The following is a 21,545-nucleotide window of genomic DNA, read 5'->3' on the forward strand; positions in this document are numbered from 1 at the left end:
ATAATTTATACCGAAAGGTTCCGCTATTTCCTCTTTAAAGATCTGGTCTACATTTCTGTGTTTTGGATCCGCCTTTCTCAACAACACGTCCACATACATTCCAAATGTTATTACATGGTACGAGTATGCAGTACCTGTCAAGTAAATTATAAGATAAACTTCTATTTCATATATGAAATGAAAGTGATGTCTTAATAAAGAAAAAAGAGAAAAATTAAATTAAATTAAATTAAATTAAATTAATTAAATAAATTAAAAAAATAAATAAATAAAAGATGACAATTTGTATATGCATTTGATTCTTGGAATTTCTTCCAACTTATAATTTTTTTTTAGGATATCTTGAATTATTGATTGAATAATTCCTAGCTTTCTGATTCGCTGAGAGCCAACATTGAAAAAAAAATCCTTGCATTGACCTGCATGTGACTTTCCATATCAATATAAGAATTTTTTTTGTCTACATTCGACTAATATTACACTGAGATACGATTACAGTAAAACTCATTAAGTACGAACATTGGTATAGCAACGTTTTTTTGCATTCCCCGCCGAAATTCTTAACAACTTTTAATAAAACTAGATGAAGTCCCGCGCAAGCGCGGGGAATTGAATTTATACCACTACCGACGGAAAATATTTTGTAGTTTCTACTGACAGCCTATAAGCTTATAGCAGGAAGAAATACTTTGTTTAAAATCCCGCATGAAGAATTGACGTTTATTTTGAAACCTGTAATACTATGTTATAGATATTGTACTGCAGATGCTCTTATATCATTTTCGTCAAGGATAAAAGCAGCGAAAGAAGCAAATATGCACATTTTACTGATAAAATGATTTGGGGGGGGGGGAGGGGGGGTAAGAATTCACAGGTACTTGGGTCTTGGTTAATAAATATGTATGTACCTTATTGATATGCAAAAAATGTACTTTACTTTTTAACATATCAATAAGGTACATACATATTTATAAACCAAGACCCAAGTACCTGTGTAAAAAAAAAGAAAAGAAAAAAAAAGCTTTTAACGTTCTATGAATAGGCCGAGTATTTGATACAAAAGACTGTATTCAGATTAAAAAAAAAATGAAATGTATTGGTTAAAGCACAAAATTTTACAGCTTTAATTGTATTTGAACAATACCTTATTTATTAATTTTCTCTTTTCATGTAAGCAAGTTTATATTACGAAGTACAAATTGTACTTCGGGTTCGTTGCCACGATGCTTTCGGTTACCGATAAATTTATTAGGAAAACCTACTATATTTGTAATAGTCTTTCGATAGATATATTCACAACTTACAGTGTTATCAATGATTAACCATTACTTCAATGACCTTTCAAACAAAAGCTTTTTTTTTTATGTTTGCCTCGTTTTTTTTTAACATCGGGCTCGATGCTGTATAATGTTCTAGAAGCTTCCGTCAATGTTAAGATCGGTGAATGACGAAAATAATTTGCACATTTCCCTTTTTAATCGGTTATCACAACATATTTCTTTTATATCATTTAATTCAAGTTTTGATTGAATGATTCAGTGATGACGTTTTATGAAATAAATAAACAATTGCTTGTTGTCAGTTTCATTAAAAATGGCCAGTAACTTAGATCCGCCAACCGGAACCGCCATCGTACTCACGTTTTTCCTATTTTATGGCTGTTTATAGAAAATAAAAGTAGACTTTTAATTTAATGTACGATACTTACTATTGGAGTGAAATCTAAATATAGTTTACGGACATCATCTTGTATACAGTGTATTGTTAGAGGAGTAATTAAGAACTGTGGTGCACCCGTTTCGGACTTTATTTGTAAAATTTATTAATTTATAAGTATAAATATTACGGTTATAAAGAACTCTGATACAACAAATTTACGGATATAGCGAACTGGATTTCTGTCCTGTAGAGGTTAAAAATAACGAAAATTACATCTTTTATAACGAATTTTCAATATTTTAAAATTCAAAATACTAAACTGACATTATATTTATAAGTATATCGATTTGAAATTCCATTCAGCAGAAATATTTAGTACCCCAAGTAAAATTTTGTACCTCCCAGAATATATTTGAAAGAAAAGTGCATATCGAGAATTTGTTATATAGTACAATTCGTTTAGTATCATACCCGTTTTATATCATATTTCCTTTTTTCATAGTTTTTTGAAACACAAAACCATTTCTTAATAATTCAGTGTAAATTATGGAACGCCGCAGCTGCCTTATGTGGAGAACATTCATTATATGCTGATACTTTAACATTATATGCTGATACTTCAACATTATATGCTGATACTTTGACATTATATGCTGATACTTCAACATTATATGCTGATACTTTGTCATTATATGATGATACTTTGTCATTATATGCTGATACTTTGTCATTATATGATGATAATTTGTCATTATAAACTGATACTTCAACATTATATGCTGATACTTCAACATTATATGCTGATACTTCAACATTATATTCTGATACCTTACAATATGGTGCTTTAAAAAATAGGTTAAATATCGGGATCGTCATACTAAAATTCTTTGACAAGAGAAAAAATCCAAAAAAAATTGTTTTCAATTACATAGTTTTAGTATATATACATGTACATGTATTGGTATATAAATAAATAAATAAATAAATATATACATATATATATATATATATATATATATATATATATATATATATATATATATATATATATATATATATATATATATATGTACATGTATTGGCAAATTGATGGGACGAAAGGGGGAAGGGGCACGTGTAAGCAGTTTTGAATATACTGGTGTATTTGGAAAAGGATAGAGAGTAAATATAATATATCATATAAAGAGTGAAGTAAACAAAGATAGCTTTACAAAAAGCGCGTGTACTGCGCGAAAATTTTAAGATATTTTGGAAGTTCAAGAACTCTTCATGGTAATAAACTTGGTTTTATTTTTTAAGTCAATGATGGTACAGGACATCAAAGCTGAATAATACAATTTAGGGGACACACCTGATTCGTTTGTGGGTGCAATTTTTTTTTCGAGTTGGATTATTTATTTTCATGTCACTACGTAAATGATAAATTATTCATTTTCTAGATGACCACTGTCCAGGTACAGATTATTTATTTTCAGATACACTGAACAAAAAAGTCTATCCAAACTCGAAAACTCTATTTCTTTGGGGAGGGGGGTGGGGCTACCATCACGCCAAAGACATCCCATTGGAGGACATACTGATTTATTTTCAGCATTTTCAGGGACAGATTAATAATTTCCATAATATGAGAGCCCCCCCCCCCCCCCCACATATATTGCATGGTCGTTCCGGCCTCAGAACCACGCTTCATCACTTAAGTTCTTGATAGCTCTGCACTTTTATATGTAATTTTCAAATCGGTAGGAAGGGGGTTGTTGTTCAGGGATTTCATTGTTATGACATCTACATAGTAATTTAGGCTACTAATGACTCAAAACCTTTTCCAGAATCTAGATGCCATTGCATTTTTAACTGGACTATATAAGCTGGTCTTACATCCAATGCCATGCATGCGATCATTCTGGAAAACTGTAAAATCACCGAGACTGAGCTTATGAAGTTAGTTTGAACTGAATGAATATTTACGCAGTTGTAATCGTGCCACCCCCCCCCCCTTCCAAAAAAAAAATACATGTAATAAAATAAAAAATAAAAATAATAAATTTATAAACTCAAAAAAAAATATTTTAAACATCCAAACAACTAATATAGCCGGTATTTCACTAAAAATTCTTAAAGGATGACTGCACTTAACGCCTGTTTTTGGGTCTTTTTCGGTTGTTTCTGTTGCTTTTATATCTAAACCTTATCTCACTTTTGTATGTTTATGAAAGAATACTGTCAATTTGGAACCGCATTTAAATCTTAAAATGATTTTAGACTGTGATACAATAAAATAATTCAAAGTTTTTTGTCCTTACTGCTTTCCAAATATAGCGAATTTACACTTACCTGCCCTTGATTGAACATTAGATATGCATGAGAGGTGAAGCTAACATTGTAAGAATGGGTCTAAAATTAGACTAGATAAATAACAATGGCATGTTTGGAAAAGCGAACGTGATCACTCTTTCCAATCTCACTCTCCATTCTGAATGGCACAAATACACTTCTAACAAAGGTTTCAAAACGAAATTTACAATATGAGCACGTCAATGTAATTAAAACAGATTTTATATCAATGCCAGATGACTTAACGTGTTCGAACACAATGTCCGTATTAAGTCTACTACCATTAAAATACAACACAACGCAAACATACAATGCCTGACAGCCAGCCGTGATTGCTGGACGCCCGTAATTTATTTGTTTTACATATTAAACATAATCATTACTATGCACATAAACTAAAATGCAGAAAAACATACCGCTGACTTTCTTTTCTTTACAAGATTACTAAATGTTTAAAAAATACGAAAACCAACTGCAGTACCCCCCTTTACATAGCATCAGGCCGGCCAGGCAAAAACTAGAGATAAAAACGATGAAAATCGATGCAAAAACTCTAGAAAACCTGTGTCCGTTGCCAGGTGCCGCTGGATGCAGGGGGAGTTGTGAACGGACCTCACAAATTTCTGACCATATATAAGTATATTACAATATATTATAATAATAAAACAGACATGAAAAAAAAATTATATAAAATTTTTGTCTAACTCGTGCCGCACGGCGGCTAGAAGTGAATACCTGAATTACCTTTCGAAAACCTGTTCTTTACACTCAATAACTATTGGTTAATAATGGGACCTTCCATTATAATGCACTGTGCCGTCAATACAATATTTTCCCGCTATTACTGGCGAACCGCGGGAAAATATAAGTATTAACTCTACTACCATTAAAATACAACACAACCCAAACATACAATGCCTGACAGCCAGCCGTGATTGCTCTAGAAAAACACAAAGAAAGGGGTGTAAACAACTGTGAATAATAATATTAATAAAATTATAATTCCAATGACCTTGATACCATAAGTCGTTTATCCAAAGAATCTACAATGTAACCATCTTTGGCACTATCACTTCTCCATCTACCGTGCTTTTTCAAACATCTCTCATCCACATTTGAATTGGCTGCCACAGTCGCCCCACCTGCCCTTAAGGAATGAATTCCTGTGTTAACATGTTCACCCATAACTGTTTTCAACAATGATACAAGATTGCTTCTAGTTGATGTATAACTAAGTTTTTTGTTTTTATATATAAACTTACAAACATCTTTTGACCTAAAAATTGGTCTAAATAAGAAAAATTGTTTTTCATTAATTTGACCCAAAAGTTCTAAATATCTCTTGTACATATTGACAGGACATGCAGACGTTGAACCATTAGCAACAAGGACTTTGCTTCCTTGTCTGTACTGATCTGTTTTTGATTTTTTAATAGAAAGCACAAGATATTCATCATGTACAAGCACATCATTAAATGTTAAGGAAATAACTTCGTCAAACCTAAGAAAACCAGCGAAACAAAATAAAATCATAGCAAGATTTCTGACAATTAGCAAATCATTTTCATCAGCGAATTTATCACAAAGTTCAATTAACACATCCTTGGTAATAGGCTCTTTTTTCTGGACAACACGACTAGCTTTCCGTCTTGCGGCTTCGTGTAGAGATGTAACGTAGGAATTCTTCGTTGGATCTGGTAAACCTGCACATTCGTGAACCCACTTAATCGCATACACGGCAACGTTCACAGGATGTTGAGATGATCCGTTCTGTATTAAATGCGTCAGGTATAATGCCACATGCATGGGACTTGCCGGTAACGCACTATGTCCTTGAGCTTTAATGAAATATTCCCACCTCTTAAAAGCGTTAAAATAGGATTTATTAGTGTTATCGCTTTTACTTGACAAAATCCAGCTGCTTAAATATGGACACAGATCAGCCAAATAACTTCCAGGTTCAACGCCATGTTTCTCTGCATTTCTTTTAATGCTGTCATGGAGTCCTATTCCTGTAAAAATATGTCATCTTTATCAAAATTTCATTTTCAGAAAAATCATGTTAAATAAAAGACATTTTTTCCCAAATATTCCATTATTTCCTCTTCCCCTGCAAATTGCATGAACATTTTGTATTTTCGAAAAAAATTTAACATAATGTTTGAAATTTCCCTCCTTATCAATCAACATTGGCCAAAACGGAGCGGATTTCCACTCCGGAATTACCAAAGTACAATTGCATATGTCACTCTCAAGTTTCCTTACCACTAAAGGAATTAATTTTGGCGGCGGTACAACCCAGTTCAAATGATCAGTCCACATCTGAGAGAACGCATCAACAGCGCTTGATCCTGCACACCAGTACTTAGAATTAAAATTCTCACACTTACTGTTATGGAGATCTGCGAATCTATCGCATGTATGTGGTCCCCAGATATTGTCAAAATAATCAAATACACATTGTTTAACTGACCAGTCATCACAGTCTGTCATTCTACTCAAAGAGTCTGCTTTTACGTTTTCTGACCTAGGTATCCATTTACCTGTTATCTGAATATCCTTATTATTGCATAAACTATGCACTGACATTGCAATGTCTTGTAACTTTTTCTTCTTGCTCCCTACTTTCAATATATGTTGCACATTTTGATTATCAGAATTGATCTCAACAGATTTGCCTTCAACTTTATCAACAGATTTTGACAAGATTCTATTTACTGTCTCAAGTTCTCTCCAAGTAGAACTTCGCTTACTTTCCCATTCGTTCCAAACTCCATACCACTCAAATTCAGTTTGTTCACCCTCTGAACGTTTAGTCAATTGACCTCCAAAACCCGTGTCAGATGCATCACAATAAATTGTCACTTTATTTACATCAGACTCTGTCAACTGACTTAACAACGTACCACTGTTTTTCAACAGATGTCAACCAAAATTTTAGTTCACCTACCGCTTCTGCAGACAGCCTTACTCTCGAATTCCAACTGGAACGCGTCAGAATGCAAAAGTATAAATACCTTGTTTGTAATCTAACATCATGACCCAATACTGTATGCATTGAAATTATTTGTCCAACCACAGATGCGATATTCTAAACATCGAACAAAATAAAACCAGAATCATAACCTTTCAAAATATTTGCAATACAAACCTTGAGTTTGTTGACCCTAGGTGAGGTCACCATTATTTTGTTGTTTATTGTATTCCATACAAACCCCAACCATACTAATTCTTGTACTGGCTCCCAGTGACTCTTGTCTGCTGCAACAAGAAACCCTAATCTGTCTAAATCTTTCTGAATTTCTAAACTCACTAATTCTGCTTCGTGTAATGTTGAGGCACCGCCCATCCCATCATCTAAATACATGACAATCCTGTAACCTTTTGACCTCCAAAGCTTCACCACCTCTCTCATAACTTTCGAAAATATGTATCCTGCTGTACTAAGGCCAAATGGCAGAACTTTAAAAACATAATACTTACTTTTCCATTTAAAACCTAAGTATTCTTCATCTAGTTCATGCATCCTAATGTGATGATATGCACTTTTTAAATCAAATGAAAAACTGAAATCACCTGATTCAAATAAGCTTTTTGAAACAGAGGCATTTTCGTATTTGTGCTTATATTTGAATAAATGAGGATTGATATGTCGTGCATCTTATACCAACCTTTGTTTTGTTTTGTTACCCGCTACCGTCAATGGATTTATAACCCTTGGTTTATTGAAATACTCCACTGTTCAACCTTTATTGAGTAACTTTTCAATTTCTTTATCTACAAACTCACTGTTTTCTAACGCAGATCGATTGTTCTTAAGTTCTATGGGTTCTGGTGTGGTAAACAATGGCATTTCATAACCATTCTCAATAACGTCCAAAATATACCTGTTTGCATCAATCAAAACGCCACTGACCTATATTCTCCCGTAAATGACCTACAGGTGAAATATTTACACCGCATGATTGCTTTTGTATTGTATTGTCATAATACTCACCGTCATTTTTCTGCTTAATCAAATGATTATCTTGATAAACAAATGTACTTATCTTATTATCATCTATTTTTTCTTTACAGTCCTTTCTCCAATGACCTCTCTTGTTACAGCGATAGCAATGCCCAGGCTTCCATGTAGATTCATTAGGTGTTGTCTTTGTCGACACTGGCTTTGGGTAGGGCCTGGTAAAATCCCTCAGATCTTTTCGTCTCTTTGCCTTTTCTTCTTTTACTTTCCTCTCAGCCCGAGTCTGTGCTTTGGTAATTCTCTTCTCGTCATCGGAATCTGATGCGATAGGGTTTTTAACGTACTCGTCAACCGCCCTCCATCCCGCCTCTGAAGAATCTGCAAGTTTAATTAATTTTTGTCTGTGTTTTATAATATCCACACCTTCTGCTATTTTACGTTGAGCGTCTTCAATTTTTCGTTCTTCCAAATGTTCACTGGCCTCCTGCATTTTAGATAGGACTTTTACGTTGTGTTTGTGCTGCTCTTCGTTGCCACGTTTTTTTGAATTTATAGCCGTCGGCCACGACTTGTTCAATTCTAGCCTCCTGTCTATCAGCAATAGCTTTTTGGTTCTCATTTATTGTTTTCTGCATCTCTGTAAGCCTATTGTCGAGAAGCTCCGAGAAACTGCTCAGCATTTCATTATTCGAAGCGCGTACAGTATCATTGATTTGTCTTTGAATTGCTTGGGCGTCCATTTTTGTCTAACTCGTGCCACACGGCGGCTAGAAGTGAATACCAGAAGCCTGTTCAACAGAGCGAACGTCCGCGAGCGCTCGTCTAAATTCCTTATCCTTTCAACAGAAATGTTGGCGAGCGCTCGCGAACGTTCGCGCTGTTGAACAGGCCTCTGAATTACCTTTCGAAAACCTGTTCTTTACACTCAATAAGTATTGGTTAATAATGGAACCTTCCATTATAATGCACTGTGCCGTCAATACAATATTTTCCCGCTATTACCGGCGAACCGCGGGAAAATATAATAGTTAGCACAAAACATGCTGCCTTACAAAACACGTGACGGAATTTAGTATTCACAAAGTTACCTGAGGTAAGAAATCACGTGATGAATTATAATATTCAACATGTCACAATCCTTGGTTACAACAGGGAGAGCGAATGTAAGAAGAAGCAGTTTTTTCTCTTTTTAACCATGAGCGCATGTTTGTCTATTAATCTCCTTTTGACACATTATTATTTATGCAAATATACAACTACTGTTAAACGTAGAACAATAGACAAACATGCGCTGACTATGTATAAAGTCAGTAAAAAAGTGGGCGTCCTCATTATCGAACGGAGATTCAATAAATTGTGATGACCCCTGCCTTTGAAAACAGATTCGAACTTCGTAAATTCACACTTTTATTAAACGTAATTACATAAAGTTGTAGATTGAATGTTGACCATTCTAGCAATGAAAAGAAAAATGCTTGTTTTGAAAGTTTATTTTGTCGCAAATTCCGCATGTCCTTAAGTGCAGTCATCCTTTCAATTAAATACCTCATGCAGTATAAATTCATCTAAGAAATCATATTAAAATACATGTATTTACTTTATTTATTTTTCGCAATAATACATATAATCATGTAACTTGTAAGCTAGTAAACACATTCCAAGAGGCGTATACAGGATTTCAAGATTTCGGGGGGGGGGGGGGATTAATGACAACATAAACTCAAAATACTTATAGTAAAAATGAATATATAAGAGCAAAGGTTTTCTCAAGATTCAGGTTTTCTCTATTGAATATCAAGAACATGAAAGTTTTCTAAATTTTTTCTTTCTTTCATCCTCTTACTTTTTTCTTCTTTTTTGGGGGGTGGGACACCTCTTTCACACATATATCTGCTACTGTCCTTTAGACTGCTTAAAATTACCAATTTTTTTAAATAGACAAACTTTATACTTTTATTTATAACATTAAGTTCAAGGATCTGCTAAACTTTTATCAAAAGAATTAATACAAATGCATTTTGAAGCATCCTATAAAGATTTTCGCATTACACATACATATTTTAAGACACAATGTTAAATTTCCGTGAAATGATGAATGTGAACAACAATCAAAATGTCTTTATCCACTTGAACATTTAAAATGCGGCCAAAACGACCTGTTTAGCCGAGAAAAGGCACAGACTGCAATATTCCACCTGATATGATGTAATTTCTTACACACGTTCTGTTACATGCGTTTTGGACGATTTTGGTATGACGATCCCTATGTTTAACCCATTTTTAAAGCACCATATAGTGAAGTATCATTATACAATGTCAAAGTATCAGCATATAATTTTGAAGTATCAACATATAATGTCAAAGTATCAGCATATAATGTTGAAGTATCAGCATATAATGACAAAGTATCAGCATATAATGTCAAAGTATCAGCATATAATGACAAAGTATCAGCATATAATGTTAAAGTATCAGCATATAATGATGAAGTATCATAATATAATGTTAAAGTATCAGCATATAATGAATGTTCTCCACATAAGGCAGCTGAGGCGTTCCATAGTAAATTCCTTCTGTTACTATCATGTAGGTAAAAGTGTACACTTCGTTTACTATAATAGGCAATTTTCGTCCCTTATAATTAACAAATTCGTTATACAGATACCGGTATAACGAATTACAGATATAGCGAAGTAAATTCACAGGTCCCCAGGACTTCGCTATAACCGAGTTTTTAATGTACATTGTAGTTATGGATTTTTTTTCACCTGCACCCGACTTCCACTAAGGTGAACATAATTATTTAGATACGCAGTATTGGAGGAGGCGGAACAGAGAGCCTCCACCTCCCAACTTTTTTCCTGAGTGTAAATGTTACTATAAATTATGAAAATGTTCATTGGGAAGCTGGTTGCCAAGCCCCCCTCCCATTTTTTTATCCTTATAATGAAGTACCCCCTAGGTTAATGGACCCTAACCCCCTACCCCACCTCTCAAGCAGTTCTGTCTCTCATAGAATGGGCAATTTTCGGATTGCCTTTCTCCTTTAAAGAAATATATCTCTTATACCCTGCACCCATTTTTTAAAGCTAGATACAACTTTTCCAATGTGTTTGTCAAAGGAAATATTGTTTATATGAATTTGCTACATGAGGTTTTCTTTAATTTAAAAAAAAATGACTTGGGTTTCCTTATCTTACACTATGCTTTTCAATTCGTCATGATTCATAACCAATATTGAGGTCATATATATCGTTCATCCGGAGGAAAAAAAAAACTAACAGCAGCAATGATTCTAAATGCGTAATATAAAGATATATGTATGTTATTAAAATTGCTACCTGGTTTCCAGATCGGCTTCTGTTCCTCCAAAAACTCCTCCACTTTGGTTTGGTTTGTTTTCAGAAGCCGAATATCAATGGTCCCGTTTGTAATGGATAAACCAGCCTTGAAATATAGTCTACAGTCAAACATCGTTATCTTGAATTCGACGGGACCAAGATTAAGCTCTGAGATATCCGAGGATTCGTGATACATGTAATAAGGGTAAACAATCAAATTAAAAATTCGACATATACCTAGTATTCAAGATATGGGATATCATGTAATACAAGTTTCACTTGTTTGAATATCGAACTTCAAACAAAATAATCTACATGTAGTAAACTTTGAAAAAATATAATATGGCTACTGCGTAATTGTAAGAGGAGCTCTGGAATTATGGATATTTTTTAAGGGAAAAACATCTTTTTGAATGCCAGGATCAAAATGAAAATTACGAATAAAATATTGCACACCATATAGAACACCACTAATCATATTCTAAAAGATAACCTTGCTACGCGTAAAATGTAAGAGTTCTTGGAATCAGGTATTTCTTGGAAAACTCGTTTATCGTTTATCGACCCCAAATTGCCACCCAGGATGAAATGAAACACAAGGATTTTAATCATTTGATATCTTTTCAAAGCCCCAGGTAATGTTTCATGGCTCTTTTTGTTTTGTCTAAGAAACATTTGATGGCGCGTTGATTTTAAGTTTAGAAGATCTTGAAAAATAACAATAGGCACATATGTTGTAAGGTATGTTGCGTATTACCTTAACATATCTATTATCGAAAGACGCGAAAAAGACAAAAATATGCAATCTAATTAAAATTAGATGTTCCGAATCCGCTACCGCTTCTCAAACGGTAGCGGATTCGGAACATCTAATTTTAATTAGATTGAAAAATATGTGGAAATGTTTTGACGACCACAGATTTTTTTTACTGTAAAATCAAGTCTATGACTATATTGAGCTTTATGAATTCCATAGTCAATTTAAACAAATTATGTACAGTCTCCCCTTCTATTTTTATGCCGTAATCGAAGATTCGGGGGTATATAGTTTTTTGCCCTGTCCGCCTGTCTGTCTGTCTGTTTGACTCTTTATCTGTTTGTTAGCAAAATCTTTAACATTGCCCATAACTTTTGATCGGTTGGAGCTATGGCTTTTATATTTTCACAAGTGTATTCCTTGTGACAAGACCTTCCTTTGGGTACCGACATATTTCACATCTTGACCTTGGACTTTGACCTACTTTTGCAAAAAAATTACCCAACTTTAACCTTGGCCATAACTTTTGAACAGTTAGTGCTAGGGCTTTCATATTTTACATATATATTCATCGTGACAAAACCTTTCCATGGGTATAAATATTTTTGACCTTTTGACTTTGACTTTATAGCTTAACCCACTTTTAAAAAACTTTAACCTTGGCCATATCTTTTAAACAGTTAGTACAAGGGCTTTCAAATTTCACAGGTATATTCCTTGTGACAAGACCTTCCTCTGAATACCAACAATTTTACCTTGACCTTGGAGTTTGACCTACTTTTGAAAAACTTTAACCTTGCCATAACTTTTGAACAGTTGGTGCTAGGACTTCTATATTTTGCATTTGTATTTCTTATTATAAGGTCTTCCCCTGCGTACCATTAATTTTGACCCGTTGACCTTGACCTGGGAGTTTTTCCCACTTTTAGACATTATCTTTGACCATTAATTTTGAATGGTTGGTGCTTGGGCTTTCATATTTACCAGGTATATCCAATGACTTGCATTTGAGATACTTTAACCTTCACCATAAGCTGCCATACAAATATGGCCATTATTTCCCTTTATAACATTTTTTGTTCAAAATGATTTTTCTGCTCTACATTATATATATATCTATGCACATTTAATGATTTTCAAATTTAAAAGCTAAGGGGCAGATATGTGCTTTTATCTTCGTTCTTTTATCTATTTGAATAAAAGTCAGTGAACAATTAAAACATAAAGACAAAACGTAAAGCTAATCTTTATCGTTACCTTTAAATTTAATTTAAACACACGTTGATTTTTTAGATACAATTCATTTTGATCAACTATACATATTCGAATAACTGGACTCTGTTACTATTTTGATGATAATTTAAAAATGTAGAATGCGAATAATTACTGACAGTATGAATTATTTTGCATTGATTTCCCTGAAAATGAACATTCTTATTCAACCTTTCTCCCACTCTTAACTGATAGAAAATATCATTCGGTTAATCACATAGCATGTATGTTGTTTTCTTCCTAGAAATGAATAACACGGTACCTGGTGGCTCAACAACATTTCTACAGTTATATTCTCCTTGCCGTTTTTCCCAAATTCTGGCCAGTAACAGGATACACGCTTCTTGTAGTCCAGGTAGCCCCTGAAGAAGAAACAAAATGCATAAGGGCCTTAACTGTCACCTGAGTATAATGTAACAATTTTGAGGATCCATAGAGTATGAAATAAACTGATAGATTAAGTTTGTTGCCCAAAAGCAAGAGAAATAGGATGATCAGGATCAACGAAATAATTAGTCTAGTATTCAGTAACAACTCATAAAGTAAGTTCCAATCTGTTCCCCATTTATCACTATTACCACGCAGACTATTAACAAAATATTAGTGCTTCAGTACTATTTTAACCCATATTACAACCTCTCACATTGGCCTCTCTTGGTCTTTGAAGAACGTTTAATAAGATAAATCATTTTTGTCTCATTTTTTAATTCTATTATTAAATTTTACAAATCTACCTGATCTTTAAGTACTTTTTGTATTATACAATAAAAATTCTTGCATTATTCTCTTATTCTATTGACCTTTCAAATACATTTATTTATTTACAATGATTAAGAGCCATTCTCTGTAATGACTTTAACGTTTATATAGGAGCTGTGGCACGCATAGTCTCAGAATTTCTCCAAACTCTCTGTGATAAAAGTCTTTGATACTGTACACTCAAATCAGGCAAAAATTGGTTGCTACGTGTCATGATTACCATAGCAACATGTCCTAAAGTTTGAAAAATGACATTTTTTAACATGTTCAGAGTCCCACAGTTAACGTTTGCAGCAAAGCAAACAAGCGGCAATGACTGTTTCTGAAAGTTGAAGGCCTTATGTCTTAAATGCATGATAAACATGTTTGGTAAATCAGCTATTACATACGTTACTATGGAAACAAAGTATTCAAAAGTAATAATTTTGTTCATTTAAATTTATAAAGTCATACACTTAAGAATAAAAACAATTATAGGTTGAAATGCAAGCAAATAATAGACAAGAGATAATTTTTACATATACCAAGGACAAAATATGATATTTCTTATAGGTTGGCAATGGTTGCCATGGTTTTAATACCACAAAGTTATTTTAAATTTACTTTCTTAGTGTTTTAATCTTATCCTGTCTTTTTAAAAGCATATTTCTTTATAACTGCTGATCAATTTTTAAAGGCGCTAGTGTGACCCTAGTTTTCACATTTCAAAAAATTAAAATTCAATTCTTTAAATAGAGCGTTGCTATGGAAATTAGCTGAAAAAATATGCATAAAAATTTGAAAAAATATTTTGTTTCCTTGGATACGTACCCTTGTATGCAGATTCCCAAAACTTTTATGATTGATATATATGAACAACTAACCTGACTTTCAATTTTGACTACCAACCAATCTCTAACTGGATGCAGAAAGCTGGCACAGAGGATTTAATATTGATATAAAATTAACAAAATCGTACATTTTCCCTTCTTGGTAACCATAGCAACAGTGTTGTATTTTTCAACAAACTTTATCAATATATGATATTCAACTTTAGTTCTACCAGATAAGTACTATTCAAGGTGAGTCAAATAATATGTTTCTTGATTAAAAGCTAAGTAAATTCCTAAAGCAGCAAAAAAATATCACTTTAAACAACTGGTAGGTTGTTTCCATGGTTACACTGCAAAGTAACAACTAACAATTAATCCCAATATTTCTTATATTGTTGGTGTTGCAAGGTCCTAAGGATGTATATGTGCCAGTCATGGATTTTATTGTTTTTCCTCAAGATAGTAGCATTAACCCAATCTTAGCAACATATTTTGCATTGTTACACTGTGCTACCATGACAACCATGAAAGTTATTTTTAGAATAATATTACCAATACCTAATTACTTAAGGTCAAATATTTTTATTGTTTTTCTTTGGTTGTTGATTGAGTTTGATCAATTTTTAAAGGCGCTAGTGTGACCCTAGTTTTCGGGTTTGGGGTATTGTGGATGTTTTTTAAACGGCCTGATGCGATAAATTCTCTCTATATACTTTACTTACAATATATATCTTGCCTCGTTCAACTCCAATGCATTTACTTGAAGAAAAAAGACGTTTTTACACCTCCAAGTGCCTAAGAATTTTGCTAGACTGCTCTATTTCCGGTCACAATCACAAGCAAATTTAAAGCTTAATTCTGGTTGGACTTCATAAATGTGAGAAATAATTCTTCAAATACAAAAATGCAATTTGAAAAAATTTGTTGATTGAGCCATAGATGCTGGTTTACGGAGTCGATAAATTTTCTTTGGATGATGTTATACTTTTGATTTTAATTTTCTACAGTTTGACTGGCCAATAAGAATTTATTGAATTTCTCATCTGGTTTCATAGCATTTAATATTTCTTGCTGTAGATATGATATCAAATCTTAAGTGAGAGAATATTATCATTGATGTACTTTTCAATCTCAAAGAAGGGAAGTCTGTAAAATTTTTCTCCGATTTACTTGACAAGTTCTCAGTACAAAATCAATCATAACTTCGGTAATATGCTCACTTTTCAATAAATGATAATTTAAATTTACATGAATAAATGAAAACTTTTAATGAAGCGAATGTCTGGAAAAAAAAATCATTGTAAAACCATTTCACACTAATTAATCTCATATTTCACCGTCTAAACACTATTAAAGTAGATACAAGTTGGAGGTAGTCGTGGCTGATCCGGATCGATGGGAGCTATCACTCTTTTTGAAATTTTCATAACCAAAGGATTAATTTTATAACAATATTTGTTCTCAGATAATAATTCTTGACAATAAAATTGAAAACTGGTTTTCATTTCTCATTCCTTCTTATAAAGGGCTTGGTGAAAATGTGGAGGATGAAGGCTCCAAAATGGAGTGTCACAGAGTGCTTGCACTCATGTCAATTTTAACACAATTAAGTGACTAATTTAATTGTCGTTCAAAGGCTTCAACTTATTAAATCTGCCGAATAGCAGAGCGGAACATAACTCTTACTCAAGTTTAGATGTTTCCGTTGCACTCAGCATCTGTTATTTAACAAAATTAAAATCAAAAGCATAAGCTGTATACCCCTTTTTGTTTTTGATATCTAAAGGTTATTTTTGGCTGAATCTTATTTTGTTGTTACATTCTGTGGGAGAAAATGACAACAGTGCACTAAAGGATAACATATTCAATATATATAAAGGTCAACATATTCCCAAACAAAAACCCGATGATGTGATAACAGGTCCAATTAAAATGTGTCTGCAACCAAGAGAAGTATATAGATCAAGAGTCCTACATTCCAGATGTGGGGCTTCAAATCTGGCAGGTCACTCACTGGCAATGGCAATGGCAAGGAGTGACACTGGGGTTTTCTTTTTTTAATTTTATTTTAATTTTTTTAAAAAGAGTTCTGTTTAACAAGATATGAAAGGCATGCATCATGCACTTATGTGTCTTATTGTTGTTTCACAAGATACATTATAAAATAAATAAAGTTCATGTATTAGTAGTTTTATCATTGACTCTACTCCATGACTCCATCACTTCAAGAAAAACCAAAATTCCCACTTAACAAGATATGAAAGGCATGCATCATGCACTTAGGTGTCTTATTGCTGTTTCACAACGTGATCGTTGAAATCAAAACCAAAATCCCCACTTAATTTTTTGGGTATGTGTAAAACACGAAACGAGAAACGAGAAATGAGAATCAAGAAACAATAGAATAAAAAAAACAATGACCTAAAAATGTCAACCAAGGGGCAGCTTTTGCCTTGATTTTATTTTGTTAGAAAACAAGTGCTGAGTGAAATAAAACATATAACTTAGGACAGATTTTAATTTATCAGTGATCCGGCACTGCTAACCCATAAAGTCATGACAGATTTAAATTAAATATCAACAGCTTAATAAAAGTACACAATTAACTGGTAAGAGACAGGGGTCCGTTTTACAAAAGAACTTACGACTAAGACCAGAAACTTCAGTTGATTGTAAATTTTTGCAAAATTAATTATTCTGTTTAAAATTGCTAGCGTAAAAGGTATCTTTCTACATACCTTTTAAATATATTGAAACCATTTTCTATTTAATGTAAATTAGAAAGTTATTAGCAGAATTAAATTTTGGTCTTAGTCGTAAGTTCTTTTGTAAAACGGGCCCCTGATTCCTTCAAATTATTTTCTGATTTTTACATAATCAAAGTATAAACAAAAAGTTAAATAATATATTTATAAATAATTATTTATAGATAATATATTTATATTTTTGTTACATATGTTGTAAAGAAAGCTATTATATAAACATTGACAATAAATTTCACCAATAACATTACCAGAACTACTAAATCACAAAGAACAAAACATGAATAATGTCTCTTTTAATCCTTTTTATTCAAAGTATTAGAAGATTAATTGATTAGTCCCAATTTTTCTTTTAATAATTTGTTTATGATCAGTTTGTAATAATGATTTTATAGTTCACATGATAATGAACGAATTCCCTCTTCAAAGACATTTTTAACTGACATATTCATTAACATAGTTTCTGAATTATAAGCAAAAATTGTATCATTTGATGACAACATTATTATTATTTTAAGCAAAAACTGGGTAAGCATTTCTTTCAGGTAATAGTATTGTATTAATTAAATCTGTCAACATTTTATTTTTTTGTGTATGTGAGATAGTTGTGCGGGTCGATGATAAATCTGACCTAAGTTAGATATTTCATTTCACTCCCCATCTAGCTGTTATCTTAAAACAATGAAATCAAAAGCACAAGCTGTCCCCCTTTGTTGACATTTTAAGATCATTTTGTGTTTTATGCTGAATCTGACATTCCATTGTTTCTTGTTTCTCGTTTCGTGTTTTACACATACCCCTTATGCAGAGAAGACAAAAATACATGTACATCTGTTTGCCAAGTATTTTTCTCTATTGAAAAAAATGGACACATGCAAAGTTAGAGATTATTTCACTTTAAGAGTAAGGTAGAGGTGAGAAAAAATGGCAATTTCTTCTTTATTTCACCTTTGTACGAAGAGCGCCACAATGACCGCGGTGACTCCTTTAGTTGTAGAGAACATTATGGACAAGGTGTCATTTTGCCAGGGCCGTCCAGCCTCAATGTCCGAGTATCCGCCCCACAGATCCACCACTAACTCACCCTTATAGTAGGCAGAAAAACAGGCCCCCTTTTCTTTATTTGTCTCGATGTTCTTCCTGGAAGGGAAGAAGTATTCTGCTGTCAGACTGTATTAGAGCGTTTTCTGTTCACTTTGACTTTTAAACATTTTTTTTTTGCAAATTATAAATCTTACAGTCTTAAATTAGTTAATCTAAAACATCTTACGTTACAGGTCTAGCTAGCAATTAAAAGAGGGTTAAACCCTGACGTTCTCATGCATCCGCGAAATAAAAGCCCTTTTCCCAATAATCTGTGTAAATTGAAATAAATTGGGTAAGGCGAATCTTTTGAAACATTATCTTTTAATTGTTCTTTTGTTTCTGTTTTGCATCAAACTATTTTATACCGCCATTCAAAATGTAAATAAATAGCAGTTCTTCAATTCAAACAATCCTATTTCGTTTCTTCGTATAAAACGAGTTAACCGTAGATTGGGCGTCAGTAGAATATGTGAATTTTGCTTTATAATTACTTTAATCGCATAGAAAAACAAGAGGCCCAAGGGTCTTAACGGCCACCTGAGTAAAATGTAACGATCATCCATAGATTAAAGCAAAATAAGCTGATAAATAAAGTTATGTTGCCCAAAACCAAGAGAAATATGATAATCAGGGATCAGCAAAATATTAATTTAGTACTCAATAAATCTTAAAAGCTGATCTATTTATTTGCCTATACTTTCCCCCATTTGTCACTATCCTCTTGCGAACTAAACAAAGCACTGTCAGTTAACTCATTTCATTTCCCAATGCATTGGCCTTTTTGCTCTTTAAAGATTATTTATTGTATAAATATATGGTATTTTTGTACCATTTTCATTTATCTATTATTTAAAACTTTTCCGACCATTAAAAACTACGAAAGTACTTTCGTATTAAATTTAAAATTTCTTGTATAATACTGTTATTCAATTGTCCTTTTCATTTACATTATTTATAGTGATGAACTATTATTGGGTGAATAGCAAAGGGGAGTAACTTCTTTCAGTTGAATTTAATAAATTGACCAAAGGGTACAGAATTTCAAAATCTGGTAAAAAGACCCCTGCTTATTACAACTTTACATACTCTATTTGCCTCCTAGGAGCAGAGAAGATTTTCAAGGAAATAATCCATTTTCACTATAAATTCAATATAGCCCCACCTTAATACCAAAGCCCCTGACACAGGGGCCAATATAAACACAATTTTGAAAGAGTTGCCCTTGCTCATCATAACTATATACTTAGTTTATCTGCTAAATACCCAGGGACAGAAAAGTAGATTTCAAAGAAATAAAACACTTTCACTATATAATCAATAGAGCCCCACCCTACAATGTAACACCAAAACCCCTGACCCTGGGGCCACAAATTTCACAATTTAGGAAGATAAGCCCTTGCTCATCATAACTATATATTTGTTTTATCTGCTTAAGGAGGCTGGGGGGTCAACAAATTAACCATCAGATATAACTTATTTTTTTAGATATGATATCTTAAGCTGTCAACTATCATTTAGCAAAGAAAAAATTCATACATTTTAGTTTTAAAATTTGATCATTTTTGTATATCTTTATATGGAGCTCTTCTTCTAAAGGAGATCAATATAGTCTAAAAATGGCCACGACCACCCAGCCCTCTTAATACCTACATGTAGGAGCAGAGATGAAGATTTTCAAAGAAATAATGCACTTTCACTATATAATAATCAATAGAGCCCCCCCCCCCCCCTTTCCTGGAGAATTCCACACCCTGAGCCACAAACTTCACAATCTTGTAAGAGGCACCCTTGATCATCATAACCATGCACCTAGTTTATCTTCTTTATATACAGGGGGAGAGAAGATTTTTAAAGAATTTATGCATTTTTACTATGTGATCAATGGAGCCCCGCCCTAACACCAGAACCCCTGAGTTTATTCAGGTGACCTAAAAATCTTCAGGTGCATGATCAATTTTGGTGTGCGTCCTGTGTAAATTACGCAGAAACATGATTTCCCAACGGTTGCAATAAAATTTGAAAGACAAGTTTACAATTTTTTGTTTGAAATGTTATATAGTTGGTTGATTGCATCATAAACACGTGCTAACATCTTTCGAAAACCTCAAATTGGCGATATTTTTGTGAATGGTGGAGTTGGTTAATGTGTGTGTTTCTGGCACTGTGTGTTGCTCAATTTGCTATGGAATATTTTTGTTGTTTCCGTTTGTAGAATTAAAGTTACAGTAGATCGAAGAACAATAACTAATTTTCATAACATACCAAATATGAGACTTTGGAAACGGTAATAATTTCTAGTTTAAAAAAGTAGGAAAATTGCTAAATCTACATTCTTCATTGAATATAAATAAATTAATATTGGACTAAATTTAGAAACTCCTTGAAATGTAGTCAAGTTCTTCACAATGAAGGACTTCTGTTTATGTTTAAAGAAAAACACTTATAAAACATATATATATAAACTTTGAGTAATGTTTTAAAACAAATATTCTGAAAATTTAAAACTTACTTGAATACATTATAAACTTTCTGAAAGGCCGGGTGAACATATCCCCCCATAGACGGCGGTAGATCACTCTCAAACCATCGAGAACTCTGCAACAGTACAAGTACCACGAAGCCAAAGGCAAAGGAACTCAAAGTTTTCGAGTTGAATTTCTCTTTTTGTTTTTCATCCATTACTTTTTCTCATCAAGCCGTTAAAGATCGCATGCCAGCGACTGCATTCTGTTGAAACGAGAAACACGCTTATGATAACAGGCCCGTAGCAACAGTTTCAATAGGGGGCTGCGCCAAAAAATC

The 21,545-nt window shown here is 33.0% G+C and overlaps 2 protein-coding genes across 2 annotated transcripts in view; one reads left to right on the forward strand and one right to left on the reverse strand.

Moving 5' to 3' along the window:
• Positions 1 to 21,545, forward strand: part of LOC133190328 (uncharacterized) — a 292,684-nt gene that overhangs the window by 47,007 nt on the left and 224,132 nt on the right. The window lies entirely within an intron of this gene.
• LOC133190323 (BAI1-associated protein 3-like) overlaps positions 1 to 21,545 on the reverse strand; it is a 122,718-nt gene that overhangs the window by 5,245 nt on the left and 95,928 nt on the right. Inside the window, exons 30-34 of the mRNA XM_061325876.1 lie at positions 21,253 to 21,359; positions 18,606 to 18,797; positions 13,587 to 13,686; positions 11,296 to 11,401; positions 12 to 134 (exon numbers count right to left, since the gene is read on the reverse strand). Coding sequence (XP_061181860.1) covers positions 12 to 134; positions 11,296 to 11,401; positions 13,587 to 13,686; positions 18,606 to 18,797; positions 21,253 to 21,359 — 628 coding nt within the window. The remainder of the gene's footprint in view (positions 1 to 11; positions 135 to 11,295; positions 11,402 to 13,586; positions 13,687 to 18,605; positions 18,798 to 21,252; positions 21,360 to 21,545) is intronic.

This window comes from Saccostrea echinata, unplaced genomic scaffold (assembly GCF_033153115.1).
Source record: "Saccostrea echinata isolate AGI-Se365-2 ecotype Australia unplaced genomic scaffold, CSIRO_AGI_Sech_v1 ptg000022l, whole genome shotgun sequence".
In the NCBI taxonomy this organism is placed as follows: Eukaryota; Metazoa; Mollusca; class Bivalvia; order Ostreida; family Ostreidae; genus Saccostrea; species Saccostrea echinata.